The sequence below is a fragment of the Trichoplusia ni genome, chromosome 1 (genome assembly GCF_003590095.1).
Source record: "Trichoplusia ni isolate ovarian cell line Hi5 chromosome 1, tn1, whole genome shotgun sequence".
Taxonomy (NCBI): domain Eukaryota; kingdom Metazoa; phylum Arthropoda; class Insecta; order Lepidoptera; family Noctuidae; genus Trichoplusia; species Trichoplusia ni.
This window is the reverse complement of record NC_039478.1, coordinates 14,357,068-14,381,075: the sequence shown is the minus strand read 5'-3', so window position 1 is coordinate 14,381,075 and position 24,008 is coordinate 14,357,068. Positions and strand designations below refer to the sequence as shown.

Here is a 24,008-nt window from a genome sequence, read left to right as displayed (position 1 = left end):
TGTCGAAATTATGTATCTTGTGTGTAGTGACGTTATATTTAAGAAAAACTAGATTAGATAGCGCAAAAGTTGTAGTCATTAAGCTTTTGCAGCTGCTTTTAATTATACAATTAAGTATTGATTACTCCGGTTCTTATCGCTGTTTAAGATCGCGTAGTTTGACGCGCTGCTCTTAGAATAGCAAGAAGAGAGTGTTCGACGCGTAGACTTACTCCATCGGAACTGTAATTAAACAAAGATAAACTGATTATAAATTGAAAGCTTAAATCGGAAGCGATGGCAATAAGTATTGGTTATTTGTGGAATGATTGTACTTACAACAGTGACCGCCTATTTACTCAGCTGTAAGTCAGGCACTAAAACATAATAAATGGAGCGAGAAATCCCCGGTCTGTTCTCAACACAAGTGCGGTTTTATGATTATGAGATGCGCACGCGCCTGTAAAACAGCACGAATTAATCATTGCCCTGAACATCGGCTTAACTATTTCAGATGGTTTGAGAATAAAGAGTTTTAGTTTATTATCATTTAAATTAGGAACGTTTTCTTGCACGGCTGTCTTTTGTTTGCGATTGCTTTTTGTTTTTTGCCTAACTTCTCTTTATTATTTTGCTAAAGGTAAGATAGATCCAAATATAGCCTCAAATACGTCATTGTACGCCATAAAATCGTTATCCCTTGTTCACTAATCCGCCTCGTTCACGATTTTACATTATCATTGTAATCTCGTTGTTTGGTCGTTTGCTAATTGGGAATTCCTATAAAGCGTTTAACAGCGAACTACTAAAGTTGGAAATGTAAATACGAATATGTTCGGTAATTGTCATTCGACATTTGTATTGCCTTTTTTGGTAGACAATGTAGAGTATGCGGTATTGATTTGCGATGGAAAGTTTATTATTTTATTTCTGTGTCAGTCAGAAAGATAAAGAAAAATAAAGAAAGATAATAAGAAAAGTGTTTAAACCTCGAAAGTTCTTCTTTCGAGGTTTAAACACCTTCATGCAGGTGACGCTGACGAAATATATACCACTAAATATTGTCTTTCTTATTTCGTAGTAATGTAGTCACACGCTTTACTCCAAGCAGACTAATCTTTCCTTGTTTTTGTAGAGTTCCGAGTACGAGTTGTTGATTTTTTGAGCTTATGAATAAAACATAAAAAAGCAAAAACATGTAAATGTAATCCATCACAAATATACCACAGTGACGTGGTTTCAGTATCGTGCATACAGCGTGACGTAAACAAAACAACGCTAAACCGGTGTGAACCGGTATAGGGCCGCCATACTCATTGAGGAAAATGGCGGCTAATTATTTGTACATTGAAATTAATGACGGATTTAAATTATTTTTTTAATGAATACTTAAGCGATGCATCTGTTTTATAGCGTGTTTTGAAAATTTGTTAATGTTTAAATTAAGAATTTTTATTGACATATATTTTATTGTGTGCCAGGATAGAAGTTTTAAGACAGATTTGTATTTTGGTATCCAAAAAAGGCTGTAAAATATCGTGAATATTACGAGTGAACTGGCTCCAATCGTGTCGGATTATCGAAGCGAGAGCACACCTGTGTTTGTACATAATTAGAAAGATAACCTTATTCTGTTACACTGAGTGGGTAATCCTCATGGAAATCCTACTAATATAGTCGCTAAACACCATTGGACAACAGATAGTAATTTAATAAAAAAGGTAAACTAATTTTACCAACGAATACAGTGCAACATGTCACAACCTTTTAGAATTCAGAATTTCAACTAAAAAATCGTTTTTGTTGGAGTAGGTACTGAAGACTGAACAAAGATGTCTGCCAAGCCATATCTTCATAACAAACGGGTCCCAGTAACAGAATATGATTGTAGCTATGACTAGCGCACTAGTTTGACATTGACACGCGTTGAATGCGCCTATTAAGTACTGCGTGGCAACCCTAGAATACAAATTCACTTTACTAGACAGTTGCATTCTTTTGCATGCGTATTTTAAACAGTGCTGCATTGTGAGGAGACAATGCTAAAGCGTGAACTAAGCGTTTTATATTTAGAACGAGCGGTGAGACGCCACATACACAATTACACATTGTCATTACATTTTCACGTTTAGTCGCGATTTGTCTCCATTGGCGGCGTCTCACAGTATTCACATTGAAATATGTTACAGTTTGGGTGTTAATAGATGACATGTATTACATGCAGGTTTACATGCATGGTTTACATGCAGTCTGTCTTGTATGAAATGTTGCTACTGGTTGAATGGTAGTTACATTTTCTGGGTAGGGCTTGTGAGGAAATATTATTCCATTATTTAAATAGTGTCGTAAATAATATAGTACATATTTAAAATAATTATTTATTTAACAATGGTTTATCCCGAGAATTACTGAGTAAACCGTTTTTTAATAAATAATCATGAATCTATCTCACGTTACCGAAGGTTATTTCAACAGAATATTTTTTTTTTCAATTGTCTTTAAAATTAATTGTAAGTATAAAAAATACTATGCAAAATAAAAATTAATAATTTATATACAAAAGGTATTAAGTAATTTTCTAGCAGAATTCAATTCAGAACTTGTAATTTCGCAACGACGAGTGGTATATAACAAGCAAATTATCACGAGTGGAGCACACTTGTATGTTCCAAAGTGCTTAGTCCGCAGCCAAGTACTGAGGAAAACGAAGCAAATAACAATTTAATTGTTTTAAAACCGTTCTCTTTCTAACATCTTTTTATGTTGAATAGCTAAGGTAACCGACACATTAAAAAGAGACGAAAGGCTTTGAACTGTCTTTACAACTTCCTCCGTAAATCCGAACTATATAATTAGTTGATTTTATTGTTATTTAAACGACAATTTTATAGTCAGATTACAAAATCACCTACAGCAATTGATTAGTTAATCTGACGTCATCATTCAGTATTCACTGAGCACCAAGTACAAACCCAGCGCAAAGCTTGTTGAATAGAATAACAAATTGCATTTAGCATTATCGTGAATAGGCTAAAAATAGAATACTATGTCAGAGTCAGTGTAGGCATCTAGTGTTTCTCTGTGGGACTGTGGGTGCTTATTTCGTATACAATGCACGAGGTGACCGGGCCATCGCTTCCGGTGCAGCTAACGCAACGACAGATACGCTGTATGCGTTTGTGCGGCAATGTATGTAATACACACCTATTAACTGTTACTTCTACTGCAAGTGACATTAGTGCAATCGGTAACGTTAGAAAAACCGCTCAAATGTATGGAAATTCCATTTTGTTTCGATTAATCACGTGACTTAGACCTGTCATTTTCATACGTTTGTGCGTTTTTTGTTGACGTTAGCTATTGTAGCCGCTTGGTTAGAGGTTTTTTTTACTTATTGTACATATATAGTAGGTAACTGGTCGTACATATAGTCTTGTAAGAGAACATTCAAAGAAAACAATGAAGGTATGATTGTAAAGGGAGAAAGGAGACAAGTTATTTCCGTTAGATACAGAATTGTAGAGACAGAAAGTGTTATGCGAGATTTTTGCTTCACATATCAATAATTAAGTGCTATTATGTAAATAAACAACTGCTAAAATCACGGTCCATAGTTTAACGGAACGTAGAAAAGTTCAAATAAGTTACCATATGTTAAAATAGACAGTCGTAAAGTAATCGGGTATGGAAATGTCAGCAAACTTATGAAATGAAAATGAGTTGTAGGGGTACGGAGGCTCAGGGGAAATATGCGCAGTGTTGCCCTTTACACCCGATGAATATTTAACTGAGGCCCTACCACCACTATATAAAGAAAAAAGGTTACAGTTGTTAAACAGAGAGGCTGCTCTACGCGTTGAAGAGTGCTGTCTCTTTTCACAACTATAAAGGCGGTCCTATTTGGCAATGGTGGCAACCTTTTGTCCTAGTGTTAGTACGTCAGTTTCACTCACGTTTGACCCGGGGGACTCACGGTACATTATTGTTTTGTTAGAAAATTCTATTTACTCGGAAATGTTTTATGAAAGACGGTGTAATGTTTGTTTTTGCATTTCGGCGTAAGGTTATTGACCTGTAGTTCATGTCACATTCAGTACGTACTTCTAATGAATAAAAATTAATGCAAATTCAGTGTAAATTGTTTTCTTTACGTATTTTCAGACTTATGCCTAAACAAATTACAGGTAAATTAAGTTAAGCTTAACGCTTAGGACCTTATCGAAAATATAACATTTGCTGGAAATGGGTAATACCTGAGATTTATTTGTTATTCTGCACATTTGTCCGCTGAAGTCAGCAAACTAGTGGAATTTGAAAACATTAATCAGCGAAATGTGGCTTTTAGTCTGATTTGATTTCTGTAGGTTAAAGAATACCATTCCTAAAACTACGTAATTTTAACTGAGATTTCTTTGAGGCATTATTCAAATAAAAAACCTATTGTATCAGAATAAAAACTAAACTATAAGATTTGTGAATAAAGCATTAAGATAAACTGATATATATTTATCAGTCTGCCAGATGTTGCTTGAAATTCTACGCATACATTGTCCCAAAACTGTTTACTTTTGCGTTCAGAATTTCAATTTCTTATGAAAATTTAATGCGATCACACAAAAAAACTGTTGTTCCGATTTACTATTATTGTAATATATGATAATACACTTCCCATTATCCTAGGTGAATGTTCCACAAACACCTGTATTCTATGGGCTTACGATGCTTTGATGGTAATCGGGTATTTTGAAGAATTCGTCAGTTTCTTTCAATTATGGCATGAATAATATATCACGTTGAGTGTTCGTGAAAGGTTAACTAGTCACCGTGCCCTCGTACTTTGTGCTCCACCAACATTTTATACGGATACACGAATTTATAGGTATAGACTTGCGGTATTTCATACTAGCTGTTGCCTACGGCTCCTCCCGCTATAAATCGAAAACGATGTGACAGGAATATAAAAATCCATGTTATGAACTATCTGTGTACTAAATTTCGTCCACATTCGGCTTGTGGTTTTTGAGCGAAAGGGTTACAAAAAGCCTTCCGTATAAACAAACTTTATCAACAATATTCGTAGAACTACGTAGCTTATAGATAGGTAAGCATTTGTGATATTTAGTACTACGCAGTTCCGCTTCTGTTTTTGTTGGTAATGTAATCAATTACTTAACGTTAATCCGATTTTAATCGATTTAGCACATTGACTTATATTGATAAACTTATTTGTGGTACGCGTACCTAACATTAATTGCATTGAGGAAAGCTGTATCTATTTAAACATTTTTTGTCCACGTCACTTCGAATATAAGAAGATCAGAAAACGTGAAAGCATGAGGTTTTTTTTAAAGTTTTCTTATGCGTTCTTTTAACGAAGAAAAGGTGTATTACACCGGCCCAAACGATTTTTTGTTTTAGAACAAAATACGCACCACGCGTTTATTGCTGATTTGTCCGTTTTTTGGATGCCTGATATAGGTACTAAGACTGTTATAGGCAAAGTTTTAACGTGCCTATTTTAAAGTTATAATGAACATATGTTTTTAATTATTCTAAGATACCACTGAAATACGGTTAATACATCGTGTGAAAAACTGAATTTCACATATTGTACCTCAAAATCGCCAACCTGCAACGACCTAGCGTGATGAAGAAGTTTTGCCAGCAATGGAACATGTAGGGACTGGTTTTATTTTACAAACCACACTGACTCATTTCCCGACAATCGTAAAACAACAGGATTATGAATTTACGCCGAAATTTATAGATGTGAAGGAGATAAGAGTACTTACAAGTGTCCACATCCAGTGCATTCAGTACAAACTCAGTTCAAACACCTGTGCACTGATAACTCTTATCATGTGGACTTTGTAGAAGTATTTTAAGTGCTATCACATCGTACGATAAAAATAAATTCAACGGTAATCGTTGTATCAGTGATTTAATTTTGTTTACGACGTTACGAATTGATATACAGGTGCCGCAGAAAATACGTCAAATCGGGACACGTGCATATTTTTGTAGATATTCATAGGTGTATTTTACCTATCAAAAGTTATTAGTTACCACAGTATGGTGCGTAATGAATTGCATTGCATTGCCTCGCAAAGATTAAATGTGGGAGATGTTTGCATAGGTTTTGGTCAGTAAGAGTTCTGACACTACCCGCATCTTAACCGAGAAGGTGAGTAGCCTTGAGGATTCCTCTGCTTAACTAAATACAAAAAAAAAAAACGTACTGCAGCGTAGGTTATACCATGGAAAATTTTATCAACATCGAGTTTCCCTTCTATACTTACATCTAAACAGTTCTTACGTACTGAATGTTGCTACTTGTATAAAAAGTATAAAAACTACTGAGATCTAAAACATCGTCTCAATAAATATTAAATCATTTATAGAAGTTAGAGAAAGCTTTTGTGGCACGGCAACATGCAATTCAATTAGAAATTCAAATACAATTTATCTTTCAGAATAGTTTGTGTAAAAAAATATCTTTCTTATAAATGTGGAATAATGTAAGTACGTTTAATGATGTTCAGTTTATCACGTATCTCAAATATGTCGTTTTACTAAAGGAAAACAAACACAGGACGTGTGCGAAGTGTTTATCTAGTTGTGTAAGCTGTAACACTCGACTGAGGAAAATTACTTGTGGTTTTGTACATGATAGCTATGCTATATACTTCTGAAACTGTGTGTGTTGTGAAGCTGCTATATTATTTCGAAATACATAGTAGTTGGTCAAGAGAATAGCTATGTTTGACATTAACTTAAGGATAAAATGTCTGCAAAGGTTGTTTGAAAGGATATAAGAGCATGATACACTGAGTGATACATTTGGCTCATGTTAAATCTTTGTACTATATTGCACAGGATCACGGGAAAACGAGAATGTAGCTATTGTAGCTAATTGTTCTTTGAAGCGTTGGAATTTCAGTTGTAAACCATATTTTGGCGGCCGCGCACAGCATTCAAACAAGTGAAAGAAGCAAATGCGCAGTAATGGCTGCCTGCGGTGTGTTACCTCGAGGTCGATACGAATTGATGAGCTACTTTGACACTGATGTATAAACTGGACAATCAAGTTCTTTGTTCTTCTAAGACGTGTGGGACGTAAATTTTACGTTGTAAATCAACATTGTGCAAGTTGTTTGGCCGTTACGAAGCAGAGTTGGTATTACGGAGTATTGTTTAGCCACAGATTGCGTGTGTAAACTTATGTAGCCGACCGTATCGTCGGCTAACAACGGCTTATTGTTATGGTTAGCATAACCGCGTTGCCTAGTTACGCCTCTTGTTGCAATAATTCGCGGTTCGTGCGGTATTTTGCTTACAGCAGACCTCGGACCTTATTCATTATGAAACAACTTTATGTCTCTGTAATAAGAGCTATTTTTCGTTGAGTTTCTGTTTATATTGATTTGTAAAAGCAAATACCTAAAACAATTTGACGCGACAAGCAGTCTTTGTGTTGACTTGTTTACACCGCTAGGTACACTGTAGAATTTCATTTCAATAGTCAGACAACGCAGCCGAGTCAATAAATGTTTGTATATAATGCGTATTATGTTAAATTTCTGCAAGACTGTCGGTGTTTTGAAACCTTACTGCAAGTTGCTAAGCGCTGAATACTGTACCTGCTGCCTACGTAAGATACTGAAATGTTATGACTGTTCAGCAACTCAAAAATGCGGCTTTTATTTCAAATAGTCACTCGATTTTAAAACAGGTGGAATAAGTTTAAATACAATATATTTATTATACTCAATAGTAAAAGCAGTTTTACTTCTATATGCTACGAAACCCTAAAAACCGCACACAATATCACTATCCTTGAAGAAAACGTACGTTTACTGATAAGACGAGCAAACTGTATGAAATAAATAGCGAAGTCTTAGTACATTAGTACTCAACGTTACGGTGCTTCAGCGTGATTAAGTGTGTTATCGTAATCTTATCAGTGAGGTGCGGGCACACCGAGTCGGTGCAAACACCTGCCTCGCCCACCTGTCCGTACACTATCGCTATCACGCCGATTGTGATACCCTGATACCTATCAGATTATCCGCACATATATCAATTACCTTATTTCCGTGAAGCGTTATACGTATTTTAATTATTCAATGTATTTGTGAATGTAGAGTTAGGTAAAGGTAGGTGTTATAAGACCTCTTTGATTTGATGTTTTATGGCAAGAGACATCGATAAAAATAAATAATACACCGTTTTTATGATACTACACTGCTAATTCTATACAATTCTTTAGGAATGTCTGTGGTTATTCGATTCTAAACTCTAATAAATTAGTCGTTAATGAGGAATTTCGCATTTTAATTACATTCTTTATCGACTTTGATAACATTACTTATTATATGAGTACGTTTTCGATTCAAACTTTTTCTATTTGCATTTTTGCAAAAAAAATCCAAGTAGAGTCGCTTGTTTAAACGCATTCAATGTTCATAAAATTGAATTTAGCGAAGAGGTCTTATTTGCCTAGATTAGACTGTTATCCTCTTATAAAGGACATATTCGAATCTACGTAAGTTGGAAACTGTATGTATTAAACTTACTTAAGTATTATTGACCAATTACTTGTTATCATACAGTGAACTTGTGCTGAGCAACACATAATCTTGTACGCAGAAAGATTGGCGAAAATTTCAAATTGGGTAAAATTACTCATCGCTTACCTATATCCTGTTACACTTTCTTAGATCCTCCGCAGACCACTTTTAGCAACCGAATTAGTGATATCATAAATTAAGATCATCAAAATTATAATTTTTGGCGTGTACTTTGTTAAAGGTTCTTACAGATTATATAAATTTAGTCGACCGATAAAGTCTATCTGACGGGCTCTAGTCATGACATCCAGTAAAAACGTTACATTTTTAACAAGTAACAGTATAACTAAAGAGTAAATGGCTGGCAATCTGCGCAATTCTCGGGTCGTTATCTGAGCCAGACTCGGGTTTCGCACGGTAGATTCTTGACGTTAATGCGTGTAACACCATTTGCCACGGCTCTCAAACACCTGCAAACCAATCAACAAACTACAATATCCACTATACATACATGTAGTGTTCCGATGCTATTTTCATACGATTCGGAAGTTGTTGTTGAGTAATAACAGCAATACATGAGAATTGTATTTTTGTTTTCTTTTTTTAAGGTAGAGTCTTGTGGAGTTTGAGTTTATTCTGTTGAAACAGATTTTGGTACTCAATTTTGTTTTAATGTAATAAGATTTCGCGTGGTTGTTTATATTTGTATTATATAATTGGTACCCTTCAAAGAATTGATACTTTTAATTACCTTTATGTCGTAGGTAGAGTACGCGCCTGTAAGGAAATGGTTAGATAATAGAATAATCTAATTGCGAAATTTCAATAAAAATGATGTACGAATTTCTAACAATGCTAGCAAAATGAACATAATGCTTAAAATTCCTATTTGAATGGCTTAGGAAACCATATTTGGAATCGAGGTAGCAGCTGGTTCTGCTTAAAACAATTACTTATTTGAATAGTTATGAGAACTTACCTCACAAAATGTTATCAACGTAACAGTAATCGAAAATGATGAGGTGCTTTTTTCGTAAAATAAAACGACTCCCGCACTACGAAAGTTTATACTTGAGTTGAGGGGATTTCCACGAACATTCAAGTCACATGCACAAAGACACACAGATTCAGGCGCTAAAATACATATATAGGTACGCAAATAAATAATTCGTACAGGCATAATATAAGAATACATATATGATAAATTTCACAGGAACGAAACAATCACCTCTTCGAAATAAAGTACCAACGAATTGTATTCAATCAGAATGGGGAATGGTAAAAAATATGGTAAAATAAACATTATGCTTTGCTGAATCCTTTACAAACTGGTTGGTTTCAGGCCTGCTTTTCCTTCCAAGATATGAGTCATTCTTTTTGCTCTGACAGGTAACACAGAGATATCTTTTTGTCGTGGAGTGAAGACAATACACGTGCACCGAGCGAAGGTCGTCGTCGCCGGCGCAGGCGCACCTGCGTGAATAATCGCCGCTTGTTTATCGGTGTGATAGCGAGCCTGAAAAACCAAGTAACGGGACCGACTATTTAAATTCTTGATAACTATAAACGTATTGTTTTCTTACTTCTCTTTTTTGTAGGCTGAAATGAGAAGGGTTACGTTCGTTTTGGAAAATATTTTTCCTATTGTGATTTTGTCATTTTACTTTAGGGTTATGGGTATGAGTCATTTTCAGGTAGAAAAAATTAAAAAAATAATTCTACCTTTTTTAGGAATGTAGAGGAAATAAGTCATAAGTTCGGTATTTTACTCAACGTTTATTACATGGAACTAGCAAGTTTTAAATAGTAAAATATCGAATTTAAACTAGGTGTTAAACGTTTCACGCTAGCTGTCGGGTTAGCGATCCTCGGCCCGTCTCGTTACGTAGCTAACAACCTGTCACGGTGTGCTGTGTGTGATCCCTGACCTTACGACCCGCCAACACGCCTGAACATACTGCAAGAATGTTGCTCTACCTTATATAAACTAAACATTATTTAGTAAAATATTTTCATGCATTTTAATGCAAAGTAGAGCAACTCACAGGCAAAATACTTGTAAAAGAGATAGCTACACAATAATCTATTTCGGTCAATCCTACAACTGGCCCTGTGGCGCAACGGATAACGCGTCTGACTACGGATCAGAAGATTCCAGGTTCGAATCCTGGCAGGGTCGCGATAATCTTTTGCTTGTTATTTTTGCATGTTTACCTCATATTGGTAATTAGTCGCATTGTTCGTATGACGGCATCGAACTAATGTTTGCGAACCAACGCTCACCATACCAATTATGTATTGTGTTTTCAATTTACCGTATTCGACTTACTGCTATCGTATCACGGTATAAATTGGCTTGTTAATATCGTAGGCGTGTTGGTAAAGGAATTTGAGCTTTATGCTTGAGTGGTAAAGTGGAATGTAATTTATGCATCGTTTGTTGTTGTAGTTCATTATGTACGCAGCTGACCAAATATTGTAGTTGCGATAATTGCTCGTGATGCAATCGCGTGATCTTGCCGGATTTGTGACGGAATGAAATTAAAAAAAAAATGGTATAAGATTTTTCATTTTTTTTAATATCATTTATATTTGAGAACCCAAGCAATTACATACTTTTTTTTTCTTCGTTTGAGGTTAAGGCTAAATGGAAAATGTAATATAATTTGTGTTAAATACATGTACTCATTTAGAAATCAACATGCTTCTATAAAATTATTATTGTATTTGATTGAATAGGAATACTTTCTGCCAGTTAAAACCAAATTAGCGTGTAACCCAATTTGTTTATGACTTTATAAAAAAATATTTTGGTCCTTTTCTTTGGTTATATGATTATGCAGTAAATATGTAAATTTATTGCATAATCATTATTTTATTGTACTTTTTATTAGTCTGGTATTTTCATAAACTTTTTTGTTATTTTGTTTTCAGTGAGTGATGATTATTAATCATCTGTAAATAGGTAAATAAAAGAGATCATATAGACTTAATATTTTTTTAATTTTCTGTTTCATTGTACTGGTACTTAATAAAAATCAGTGCACAATTTATAAAACTAAATAATAAAGGAAAAAAGTGGGTGATTAACATTGTGAAATGCAATCAAGACGTACAATTTGTGACACAGAGTTGGAACTTTAGCTGCCTGAGTGCGGAGGCACCACCACACCCGTCTCGTGGTACACGGTCACCACGGACCCACCAACAACGCAATATTTGATCATTATTAACGCACCTCAACTAAAACTATAACAGTCTATTTAAAATTATAATACACCATAAGTAATTATGTATATAAAGATAATTAAAGCATCTTCACCTTATAATCAAAATAAAATGTATCAAATCGATAATTTTCAGTATTTTTATATTCATTTAGTTTTTTACTTACATTATTTACATAAAGTAATGTGCTAAACACAAATCATAAGTTAATAATAGAAAATTTGCGTGAAGCACTCACATAATAATATTTGAACATTTATTAGAAACAAAATCGCCATGCAAAATCACACTCATGAAATAACTTAAAATAATATAATTATATACGTGAACCGACTTTCAACCGGTTCACTTCTTTGATATAAATGGAAGCATTAGTTTTATAACTAAAAGATAGGATTGTCATTCTCTAACAAAAAAAGATTTACAAAGAAATGAAATACTACGGCAATTTGTACGTGAAGTGTTCTGAATAGTAATAAGTATCTATTTATTACAAAATATATAATTTGATGTTCGACAGATCGTCTCCTGGATGTACCACAAAACCACTCAACATACTTATTTACAAACATGGAAAATTTACATTTATTACACTACTAACTACCTAGTAAAGCTTTTTACACAAAACATTATAACAAAACAAGCCGCGGCTCTCCAGGCGAGCGCGGGGGATTGCATTGCAATGCTCAAGTCTTCTGCGTGTAATGCCACAAAACAATTACATTAAAGTAGTTTACTGATCGTAACGAGATCGTGCATAGGATATCATCGTCGCTGATGATGTTCACTGGAACTGGGGCGCGGGGCGCGGGGCTCCCGGCCGGGGCCCGGGGCCCGGGGTGCGGCGCGGCCCTCTCGAGGTATATAAACATTACCATAAATTATATTGTCTCTCTTATTCTAGTCAACACTTAGCACGAGGGCCTGTCCGGTTGGTTTTGCTTTTCAGGCGTCTGTAACAAAGAGGAAAAGTACATAAGTAAAGTTTGCCAATACATTAAATGCGTGTAAATACTATTCGATAACGTTTTGATAAGAAAAGGAGAGCCCGGGGACTTAATGCGAGGGTGCAGCTACCAATCATTGCACAGATGCGCGCGCATATTCAACCCTAGTTTCTGTCAGGATTACAGCATTATTATGATCGACTGCTATTAAATGTAAGCGATATGATGTCTTCTATTAGTATGTTCAATTGTCTTGTGTACTTATGATTTGTGACTTATATATCTTTAAAACGCTTGATTTAAGGTGTGGGATTATGCAGTAGCTGCTGATGCAGTAACGACGGCCACGTAACAGGAATTAGTGATTGTGACAAATAGCATCGTGTGGCATATGCGCATCTCGGCCGCGCCCGCGTCCGGCCATCTGTCAGCGCATATGCGCTCGTTTAAACACTGTTTTAATTCATTATTGCCCGGACAATGGGCCTTCTGTTGTTTTGGTAGTTTATTATGTATAATTCTGGATAGCTTATTTGATTTTTCGGAGCATTTGCAGCTACCGAATACAGTTTTGGAAATGCATCTCGCGTTTCGTTTTTTTGCTATTAGATAAAGGTCGGTAGCAGTTTCAGTGTAACTTGTGGGTATCAGCGAGTGTTAGATTACGGCTTCCCGTCCGGGCACATCCGCGACACAGCTGAACGGCCGCACGTGGCCACACCCTATTTACGGATACATACCGAAGGGAGAGCACACATGTCCCGAACGGATCGGGACTTTGCGAGTGCGCACACGTGAAATCCCTTTATGAGACGAGCATTGTCGGCCGGATAATGAATAGGTATGTTGGTATGTTCAGTGTTCGTCGCATTTATTTAGCTATCCGGCCACCGGCGCCGTCACGTGTGTTCACACGCAGCTGCGAGCGACCGTTACCCGCACAATGCCCTCGATCGATCCATCGTCGATGGATTCCAAGCGATCGGCGAAATCGCTGCACGTGTGCATGGCGCTGTCGAGACATTTCGCGGTGAGGTTGCATTGTCTACTCGCCGACGCTGTGCGGTTTATTAGTTCGGAGAAGCGTAAAGGTGCTCGTAAAACTTTCACGTGCGCGATTTATGCGCGAGGTGCGCGGAGACAAAGATATTCGGAGGAGCGGGCGAGCGTGGGCGAGAGCCGCGGACACCTGGCGGCTCGTTAGTGTCGCCTGTCCGCGCCAGCGGAGCCCGGCCGCGCGCCGAGCGTGGGCGACGCCTACCGCACTGCCTGCATCTACGTGTATGTACTGTCCTCACAGAGAACACCTCTCTTCTCAATAAGTATTTATTTTAATTGAATGTAGATTGACGGGTACTAGACAAAAACTGTGACTGATTATATCGAGTTTCCGTCGGATAACCGTAGGTAGGGGTTCTTAAATTGGTATCAAAAGGCAACATGCGGGCCTGTAATTGAATGATTAAGTGATATTGACAAACTATAGTTCAGAAGAGACAGATATGCCTTTCTATTGTAAACAAGGAATGAAAACGAACTATTTGTAATTGTTCCTACATGAAGTATTAAAGATATGATTATGAATAGGGTTGCGCCCTTTATGTGCAATAGAGTGAGGGTGCTACCGCAGCGGATTACACGCCTAACAATTGTCATTACGGTACTTAGCAGCTTATTATGGGTGAAGTGAAAAGTCAAACAAGAATAAAAGGCCATTGGGGTAAGTGGGCAGAGGGAAAACCAGGAAAAAAACCACGGAGATTTTAAAGAGCAGTCGTTTTAAAGAGCGGAGTAGATTGATCTCACGGCCTTTCGAATGCCGGCGGCTGGCAGCTGTAAGCAACAATTACGGTCGCCGTGGCAGTGTGGCGTATGCTCGTGACCGGAGGTTTGTGGCACACGGCGCCCGATGGCTCACGAGATACTGTCGTGAAATGCCGCCTCACGACGAGCACGATGGAGATACGAATTCCAACACGATCGCCCCCAGCCCGAGACTCTCTTTCTAGGCCTTATGAACAACCATTTCATCTTTGGGAAAACAAAGATCGAACATTTCGTGTTTTATGTCCTTGTGCGAATGTATAATTTGATATTCAAGAATGCGGCGCGATTGGTCCACATTCCAATATTATAGTAGGTAGGCGGTATATTAGTAAATATCTTTGGATATCGCGACACTGCCGGCGCCCGGCTCTAATTAATCGATGTTTGTTGTTCAGCTGATAAGTTGTTTACTGGTGTTTAATGGCAAACGTTTTATCTTATGAATTCAAATTTTATGCCGTCATCAATCGGTTAGATTTGTTTCTATAGAAAGTATTATGTTTACTTATTGCGGTAAGTGTGTAGCCGGCGCCAAGACTATTATGGTATGTTAGTTCCGCCAGAAAGTTACATAATAAGATATTGTGTAGCTAATCACGAAAAATTACATAGTTCCACGGAAAAGTCATAGACAAAGAACGTAATCGTCAAAAAGACACGCCAAATGGTTTTCGAAGTTTTTATCACGCTTTGATACCACCTCAGTTGAGCGGTAACAATTTAAAACTGTATCGCAAGTGAGTTGTACGTGGCACTTGCGTCGCCTCTCTGTAAATACAGCACGGCACGTTGCGTCTCTTAAATCACGCTTGTTTTGAACATTTCCCTCGGTTCCAACAACTGGCAGTGATTAAAATTTACGTGGCGCGACCAAGTATTAACGAGCGCGCATTGCGCCTGAGGCTCGTAATCGCACAGCGCTCGAATAAATCCTGCAAGATGCACCTGCCGCGAGCGGACGCACACAACTATCTCTCTGCGACCTGCAGCATTTTTAGTTGTTCTAGAGCTTCGCGGACGTCTAATTGTGTACCTACAGACGGTACCAGTGAGCTACCGAGTCACCGACCAACGATTTAATTCTCCGTCGTGGTAAATGGGAATGACGAAATGGCAATCACACACAGGTGTCAGACGGAATGTTAAACGAGCAAGATAAATATGTGTTGAATATTCAGATTGTGTGTCAGTACATGGTCGTTTACGCGGCGCCGGCGCAGGTGGCCGCGCTTCAAGGCTGAAATTCAAAACAGCAGTCACGCATGCGTGAACAGCGGTTTACACTGAGACTGCTTATTTACCGAATCTATGATTTCATCACGAGTCTGACGCGCTCGTCATTGTACAGTAGATGTTTATGTTTACGTGACGATTTTAATTGAAAGTGGATTATTATTGCCTCGAGCAATAAACATCGAAAATATTTCACATTGTTAAGAGATGACGTATTTAAGTAAGTTCAGTACAGTTACGGGGCTACACTCCAATCTTTGAAAATTCTATGATAGTAAGTTGATCTATAAAATAATTTTCATGGTGATGCGTGTGTCGGGTTGTGAAACTCTGCATCTCCGCTTTTACCTTCCCGCGCTTGCGAAACACGCAGGTGCGCGCGCGCCGCAAAAACACCGACACGGCCGATTTCATATACTTTTTATGCAATAGTAGGTATCTCTTACTAACTAGTGCAACGGCTACATTATCTCTACTGAAAGCCACTAATGGTCTTTGCACGTGTTGTTTGACTTAGATGCATTTGTTATTGGTGAGTAAACTTTCTACTCGGAAATTAATGATCCACATAAGCGTTAGTAGTCAGTTAGTTTTAATAGCGCGGTCTATTTATAAGATCTAAGGCTGTAATGGATTATTACGGTACTTTATTTGTTAATAACTAGCTAGGGCAAGTAAATAATTTGTTGAGGAGAAAAAGTAGAGTTGGTAAAAATATAGACACTTACAATTTGATTTCTGTGCTCCTGGCTAGGGGTTGTCTGGCGCAGGAAGGTGTTGGGCGCGGCGCGGGGCCCGAGCGGGCGCCGGTGCGCGCGAGGCTGCGGCGCCGCGGCGCACGGCGGAGCCGCCAAAGCGCCCTCTGCGTCGAACTGCTCCATGGCGGGGTGGTTCTCCAGCGCCGACTGAAGGTCGCAGATGTAGTCGATCACGTGCTGGATCACCTCCAACTTGGAGATCTTTCTGTTCTTGGGCATGAAGGGCACCAGATCCTGCAGCTTGGAGAGGTACATCTGGATCTCGGCATTCTCGCCGTCGCGGTGCCGCTGCACTCGGCCGCTGGCGATTGCCGGGACGGAGGCGCCGGTCGCGCACACTGCTGTTATCGCTTTCATTGTGACTATCACTGAACACGAACACTGGGTTGGAACAAACACAAACGCGGGACGTGCGTTGGGCGCGAGTAGCGAGCGAGGAATGAGGAGATGCGCGTAGCGCCGTAGTATTTATGCGCGCTGGTGGGGCGCGGGGCGGCGCCGGGCGGTCCAATGGGCGCGCGGGGCGGGGGCGGGGGCGGCGAAGCCTGATTTTTCCCATGGCGGGCGGTGGGCGCCGCGTCTGCCGCGCTGGGCGGCCCTGAGTAAGGCCGTTGCGCTCGTGACATGCACTTTGTCCTGACTTTAATCTTGTTTATTTCTGGGTTTTAATTGTAATGTTGATAGTTTACATTAGTGAAGGCCCTAAAATAAAGTCAATAAAACATGTACCAATGAAGCATTAAACATGCGATTTTTATTAAGTAGCTACCCAAGTCATTTATATATACCTAATGGACTGTTATATAAGTATTTGCAATGGTAAATTCAATCTCATTTTTTAGGACGAGGGGGTGTTTACGACTGAGACGTGAATCGAAGGCGAGAGGGGGGGTATAGGCTGCAGGGGTGACGAACAATGGGAGAACGTGAAGGCATCCACTTGTCGCGCTCCCACGGCGACAGGTCCCGGAGGCTGCGTCTGCGGGGAAAAAAACAACAGAAAAACACCTTTTGAGCTCTACAATTTGAATTGTAAAAACATAACTCTTAATATGATATAAATGTCCTTCAAAAATTTAAGTCAGGCGTGAACGGGATATTATACTGAGACAATTGATAAAAGTGTAGGCATAAAAGACGTTATTTTTTAAATAGGTCGTTGGCGACAAAAGATTTACATTTACACAAGTGATATTTAGTTTGTTACTTGAAGAAATTTGAACGTACCAAACAAATCAGATCCTGTTTGACAAGATTCCTTACAGCCACGTGTATTATTAATCACACAACCTTTATAATTAACGACTAGCAACGTTAAATGGATTGTGCTATCAATAGCTTAAAACAAATGATACATCTTTGATGTTGATCGTCCATTGTTTGAGTCCGATCGCTAGTGATGTTTTATGTGTCAGGTTTTAACTGTCAAATTACAGCATTGATAGATTGATTTTTATAAACATAAGGTGCATCATAAGTGCATTCGTGATATTAACTAATATCACTATTGATTGCCAAGAATTTAAAAAAATACGATCTATTATTGAAATGAAACTACAGAAATGTTACTTCTGTTAAACGCCATGGACTAAGTAGGTAAGACCTACAAAAATAATGGTAGGAACGAAATCAAAACATTTGAATTCTAACAACGGTAAATGATAGTCATAGAAAAGACATAGACGCAAAAACTATTAATCTTATTGATTAGATAAACTTATCATTTCCGTTCTGTTCAATAGCATGTAATTCAAGTCTTTATAAAATAAAAACTTAGAGTTTGGCTTTTGAAACGTTTTCTGAAAACTGCAATATGCTCTACTTTTTAATGTAGGTACAGGTGTAGTTATTCAATGTACGATACAATAGATAAGAAAAATTCTAGTCACGTATTTTTTACCTATTAGCTAAGAACATATAATGTAAGTTTTTTATTACTTTATCACTAGCGACAAGTGACGAACAAGATTTATGTTATACTACGAATTAATTAACCTACGGCGCTATAAATGGCTAAGGTATTTATATAACTGCTTTATCGCGGCGACCACACGGAGGTCCGAATCGCAATAACACTGGGTATAAAAAACTTAGCGGCAAAAAGTCACGAGTCACCTTGGAGGCGGGAGTAAGGAACTCAGGTAGTGAATTGCTTCATTTTGAGTTATTTGGTCGGCCATTTAAACGTTATAATGTAATTCGATAAATTGGAGCGTTTGTGGCGGTGCAGCGTGAATTGAACGGACGTGACGGTAGTTGATGATTGGATGTTGCCGCGTTTTATAACAATTGTGTGTGTTTGTAAACTGTCATCAAGTAAAACTTGTAAACGTGGGTTTGTGGGTGTTATTAGCTTAAAGTAGAGCTGATGTCATTGTTGTATTGCAACACTTTCAGGACGATAATGTTTATTACCACAAAAGAGGCATTGTCATTTTACGTCTAGATCTACATTACGTCATAAACAAATTTTACTATCGGTAATACCAAATTTATGAAAACTCTTTGTGATATCAAATCTTTCGAATCTTTTTTTTCATGCGTTAATGAATTTGTTTACAACAACACAATTTTAATCAGGAAATTGAGTTCACAAACATCCTATATAAATCAGATATAATCAGGTAGAGTACTTGTGTACTGACAAGTACAAATGCACTGTGCGCTGATTAGCTCAAGACTTGTAGACACGTAGATTATAATGCTTCAGAAAAACAAGTTATTTTAGGATAATCAATAGCGCGTAAACGTGTCGTCACGGCTACCTGTGAAATTAAGCGTCTCGTCGAAGAAATTTATTTGTGCCGGTAAGAGCATTGTGTCCTCACGTACAAGAACTATTGTCCGACAACCAATTTGCATTAGGCACCTTGCTGTGCAATTGACAGAATATTGTTTTAAGAACGACAGGTATATTTCGAAAAAAAAGTGTCTGAGTTTTGTGTTTTGGGTTCTCTACATTTTTCAATTGGATTTTTAAATGTTGATGACTCAAATTTTTCACTTATTTGATTTATTAAAAAATATATTATATTATTCGTCATGAACTCTGTTTTTAAGTTCAACCATATGCTATTAGTTATACGTGTTTTTCACAATCCTACTTGTTGAAGAAGTAGGTGTTTAAACTATAGATTATATCTGTTTAGTTCTTTTTCTATAAAAGAAGTAACTTAATAAACTCCCTTCAATTTTAAATAACTTATATTCAGCCAAAGCAAATTATTACGGAATCCAAAATTCAAGATGACCAAAAAAAAATGGTACACCGACATAAACACCTCGAGTCCGAAACGATGACAATGCGTAAAGAGTTTTTATGTCTGCGTAAATATTAAGTGTATGAGACAAAAAATATTCGTCAACTCGCTTTGTTCCTGCAGGTGTTGTATTGTCATGTACGTCCTTTAAATATTGAGGTGTGAAATTTGTAATAACGGAAATGCATGGTCTTGTAATTGCACGTCAGTTTGTGTTTTTGGAACGAAAATCGCATCAACAATGGATAACAAAGACTGTTTGTGCGTTTTAGGTTTACCTAGAGATTGAAAAAGCAAACACGGAACACTGCACGGAAACCAGTGACCCCCCGGGATTTGGTTCCCATAACTAACATTGTACATCTTATTACAATGTGAACGGTAGAGGTGTTTCCGAAGAAACAGAAATTGTCTTTGACAAAATGTCTTCAAAGAAGTTTTGTTAGTTCAGCGTTTAAAAAATTGCCATCATAAAGGTGCTAACAAATTTGGTTGGTCAATCATGGATTGCATTGTTTTCTTAACCAACTCAGAAGCCGGCTGCCCAATTCATGCGTTTGGGCTCAAATTCCCAGGAAAATTGACATTCTATCCAGTGCAGTAGAAACCAATTTCGATATTTCATAATAAACGTCAATCAATTCTGCAATTTTATTTATTGTAATATCATTTGAGCATTTCGTATGAAGTGTATCTAGTTCCATGGTGTAGTATGAAGGTCTTAAGCCCGGGTCGGGGTGGAGCGTTTACCCTCGCGCGTGCCGTGGGAGTGCCGGACGCGTGCCGCTCCCATCGCGCGACCCACCCTGATTGATCAGGGTTATTTGTTGCATTATTACTGATATTAGTGTAGTCATTGTATATGCGGTTAAGTGCCCTTTGAAACAATCGTTTTGGACTATCATTAAGCCTTTTGGTGGGTTGCGATTTGCGGTTAGCGCGATTTGGTTGAAAAAATAGGACTAGGTTAAAACTGTACTCTAAAGTTTCTTGTTTTGTTTTATAAGATTACCGACACTTTCACAATTGGGGCTTGAACCGATATCACGTAATGAAAGCCACACGAGCTCTATGTCTTAGCCAGAGGCCATAATAAGCCCCCAAACAACATTGGCAAGCCGATATTGTTCCTCTGTGTGTGCTTATTGACAGAACAAACAGTTCGATTCGTGTAATAAACTCGCTCCCACGGGAGGGCGCGAGAAATCCCTTAATTCGGTCAGTGCAGGTGCGGGCTCATTACGCAGTTTTTGGCCACGTGGCGACGCGTGCACAGAGTATACATCGACCTTTGTTTTGGATAGAATTCGTGACGCATTAAGTATATTGCTTCGATCGAAGTAGATAAAGTTTGATGTAGTATATTATGTAGCAAAGCGTTAGCTTAGTTACTTTCTTGACAATGTTTATATATTTGCAACTTTTTAAAGTTAAAATGTTTAGGCATTTGTTGCAATGGTTTTCTTCCGAGTGTTTTTTCTGACTTACTTTTGTCCCCCTGCAAAATGTACAGAAACGCTTGATGTATGTGATGGTAGACGAGAATTTGGAGGTATTTTGCCCAAATATAAGGAATAAGGCGACAAATTTCTATTTTATTTATCCCGTTTCTCACGCTGCCACAAAAATACGATGGAGGTTGGAAAATTCTTGGTTCCGATGAGAAGCGGTGATTTCTCGTGTGAACAGTGCGGCGTGGGAAGCGCTGCCCGGGTCACAGGTCGGGATAATTACGAGCGAGCCGAGCCGGCGCACGCGCAAGCTACGGGGTGCAAGGACTCACCACCGATTGATATTGCATTGATACCAGATAATTATTCAGCTTTGTTTTTGAACGCAAGTTCATTAAAAATAGGCCTTTTTTATGTTTTCGTAGAGAGGTTTTTAGAATTTGAGTTTTTGAATGGATGCCACTTTAAAAGGTGGTGATTTGACGTGTTTTCTTGTCAAATGAAGGTAATGTTAAGGTAAACACTACTTTGTAATGTGTATTTTAAACATACGTAGTCTTGTAACCTGTAATAAAATAAATTATCATATATTATAATGTCAGACACTCAGTATGCATTATACTATTAAACGAGGATTACATAGGTATGCAGCAGTCGTGAGAGTCAGTGTTCCCAAAGTAAATCGCGGCATAATTTAGTTTGATGCGCCTGCGCAGAGCCCGTGTGCCGTGAGATTCGAGGTGTTCCTGTGTGAACCGACCCGTGAGACCTTACAGACGCACTGAGGTCACGAAGACGCAACATTATGAACACGAGTAAAATATATCAAGTTAATATTAGTAATGAGCCAAGAACTACGAGCTGTCCGACTTTAATGCCCATTAACACGCATCTAATCCTTGTAGCATGTTGTTCAGGTAGAAAGTACACGAACTCAAGGCTTTTAAATTGTAGTGTCGCAAGACGGTGGGAATTATGAAAGTATGTAGAGTCAATTTATTTGTTCAGATACTCATAATATTGTAATCTTAGTTTGCAACCCTAAATAGCAGTTATAACCGTCTTTCACAAACTGCTCTTTTAGTTTTTGTAAATAGTTATATCAGTTTAATATCTCTCTTTTTACAACCCTGTTTAGAGATTAATAACATTACTGCCATATAGGCGAGGGGGTTTTAATTCGCAATAAGCGTAAAAGGCATTTAATAATGCAGACGTCCGTCCACGTGCGTGCATAGTGAACAAATACCTAGCAATCGAAGTAATGAAGGCGCGGGGGTGGGGGCGGCGCCGTCGGGGGGGGTGACACGCGGCAGTCACGTGACTCGTTTTACATTACCGCCCGCCGCTCGGGGTGATTTACGTACAGTTTTTTGTAACATTTTCACTGATTAAAAGACAACATAAAATAGTGAAAGTTATTAAATTATAGTCTCGTTCATCAATGTTCTTGCTAACTGCGACTTTTATGTCGATATTGCTAAAGGTAAATAACGATATCAGACTTTCCTTACTGGTTGTATATATCAACGATTTTACAGGCGTTGCGAAACCTAAACGTGACGTTTAAAAGTATTGATTGGTAGTTTACGCAATATCATGAACTCGTAATTTTTATGGAATGTAAAACTTGACTTTTGTCTTTACGTTTGATATGCATTGATTATGAAAACAATAGTGTATGTAACGTTCATTTGTATGATGTGTAAATATGATGTGAATATTTACGTGCCTACCCTAGGAAACTCAATTGTTCAATACTGTGAAATAATAACTGCACGAGGACGTGAACCATTAAACAAAGACCTCTTATTGCAATGTCAAAATGAAACTCCCACAGATTTATAACAAAAACTGTGTCCATTTTCCCACAATCGTTGTTCTCGTGAATGTTGGGGATCAAACGGATTGGATCACCCTGAGCGCGTGGATGACGTCACCCTGACTGTATAAACCAATTTAACTAAATCTCTTCATACGTACAAAGGGTCTTTACGAAACAGGACCAGCGAGAGGTCTCGTTTGAATGGTGAGGCTGCAGTATTCGTATGGGGTGTTTTGACATGGCGTGGGAGCCGCCTCTATTGTGAAGGTACTTAACTCTGATAAAGGAACTATAGTACCATTAGCCGGATTCGTTTTGCTCATTCGTTGTCGCTGATGAATGGACATTGGATTATGATACGTAAAGAGATTTCGATAGAGGCACGAATCTGGAACGAATGCGAAACGACTGGGAAAGATTAATGTTAGCGAATTTGATAAATAAGTTTGTTATTTATTTATTTAATTATCAAACTAATCTACCATTACAGGTTACTTAACCTAATGCGGTAGCTAGGGCTAAACAAAGGTCTAAGTATTTATGGGAACTAGGGTTTCAAAGATTGAATTATTATGCACATAGTTGCAGGTCTAAATTCCAGCAACTGTTTGAATATGTAATTTTCTGATAATTCTGATATGCAAAAGCAATAAGTTAGCCTGATACACATGTCCATCATTGCTCCTCCTGGAATTGCTTGTTGCTTCATCCACTTTTCTTCTAGATATGAAATCCTTACTATTTACGATTCCCATGTTTAAAATTTCTGTCATTTCGCGATTTCCTGGAGTTCTCTGAATAAATTGGTTTGAAATACTTTCAAAATCTTTGATTGATTTGTATCTTCTATAACTTTAAGTCCATTGAATTAGATGCATTTTGTACTTTTATTTTTATTATTTATTTCATATTATTTTGGTTATCAGTTTG

The 24,008-nt window shown here is 37.8% G+C and overlaps 1 protein-coding gene, 1 long non-coding RNA gene and 1 other non-coding gene across 3 annotated transcripts; 2 read left to right on the top strand and 1 right to left on the bottom strand.

The window, feature by feature from the left end:
* The first annotated feature begins 5,002 nt into the window (after positions 1–5,002).
* LOC113496779 lies at positions 5,003–10,116 on the top strand. Its single transcript, XR_003400841.1, has 2 exons — positions 5,003–6,163; positions 9,939–10,116. It is a non-coding gene; the product is annotated as an uncharacterized LOC113496779 (long non-coding RNA).
* A 539-nt stretch (positions 10,117–10,655) lies between these two features.
* On the top strand, positions 10,656–10,728 carry Trnar-acg. The gene has a single exon. It is a non-coding gene; the product is annotated as a tRNA-Arg (tRNA).
* A 1,170-nt stretch (positions 10,729–11,898) lies between these two features.
* LOC113496769 (protein extra-macrochaetae-like) lies at positions 11,899–16,988 on the bottom strand. Its single transcript, XM_026876093.1, has 2 exons — positions 16,513–16,988; positions 11,899–12,730 (listed from the first exon to the last, which is right to left on the bottom strand). The coding sequence occupies exons 1-2, from the start codon at positions 16,897–16,899 to the stop codon at positions 12,689–12,691; spliced, it is 429 nt and encodes a 142-aa protein (XP_026731894.1). The 5' UTR covers positions 16,900–16,988; the 3' UTR covers positions 11,899–12,688.
* Positions 16,989–24,008: the final 7,020 nt, after the last annotated feature.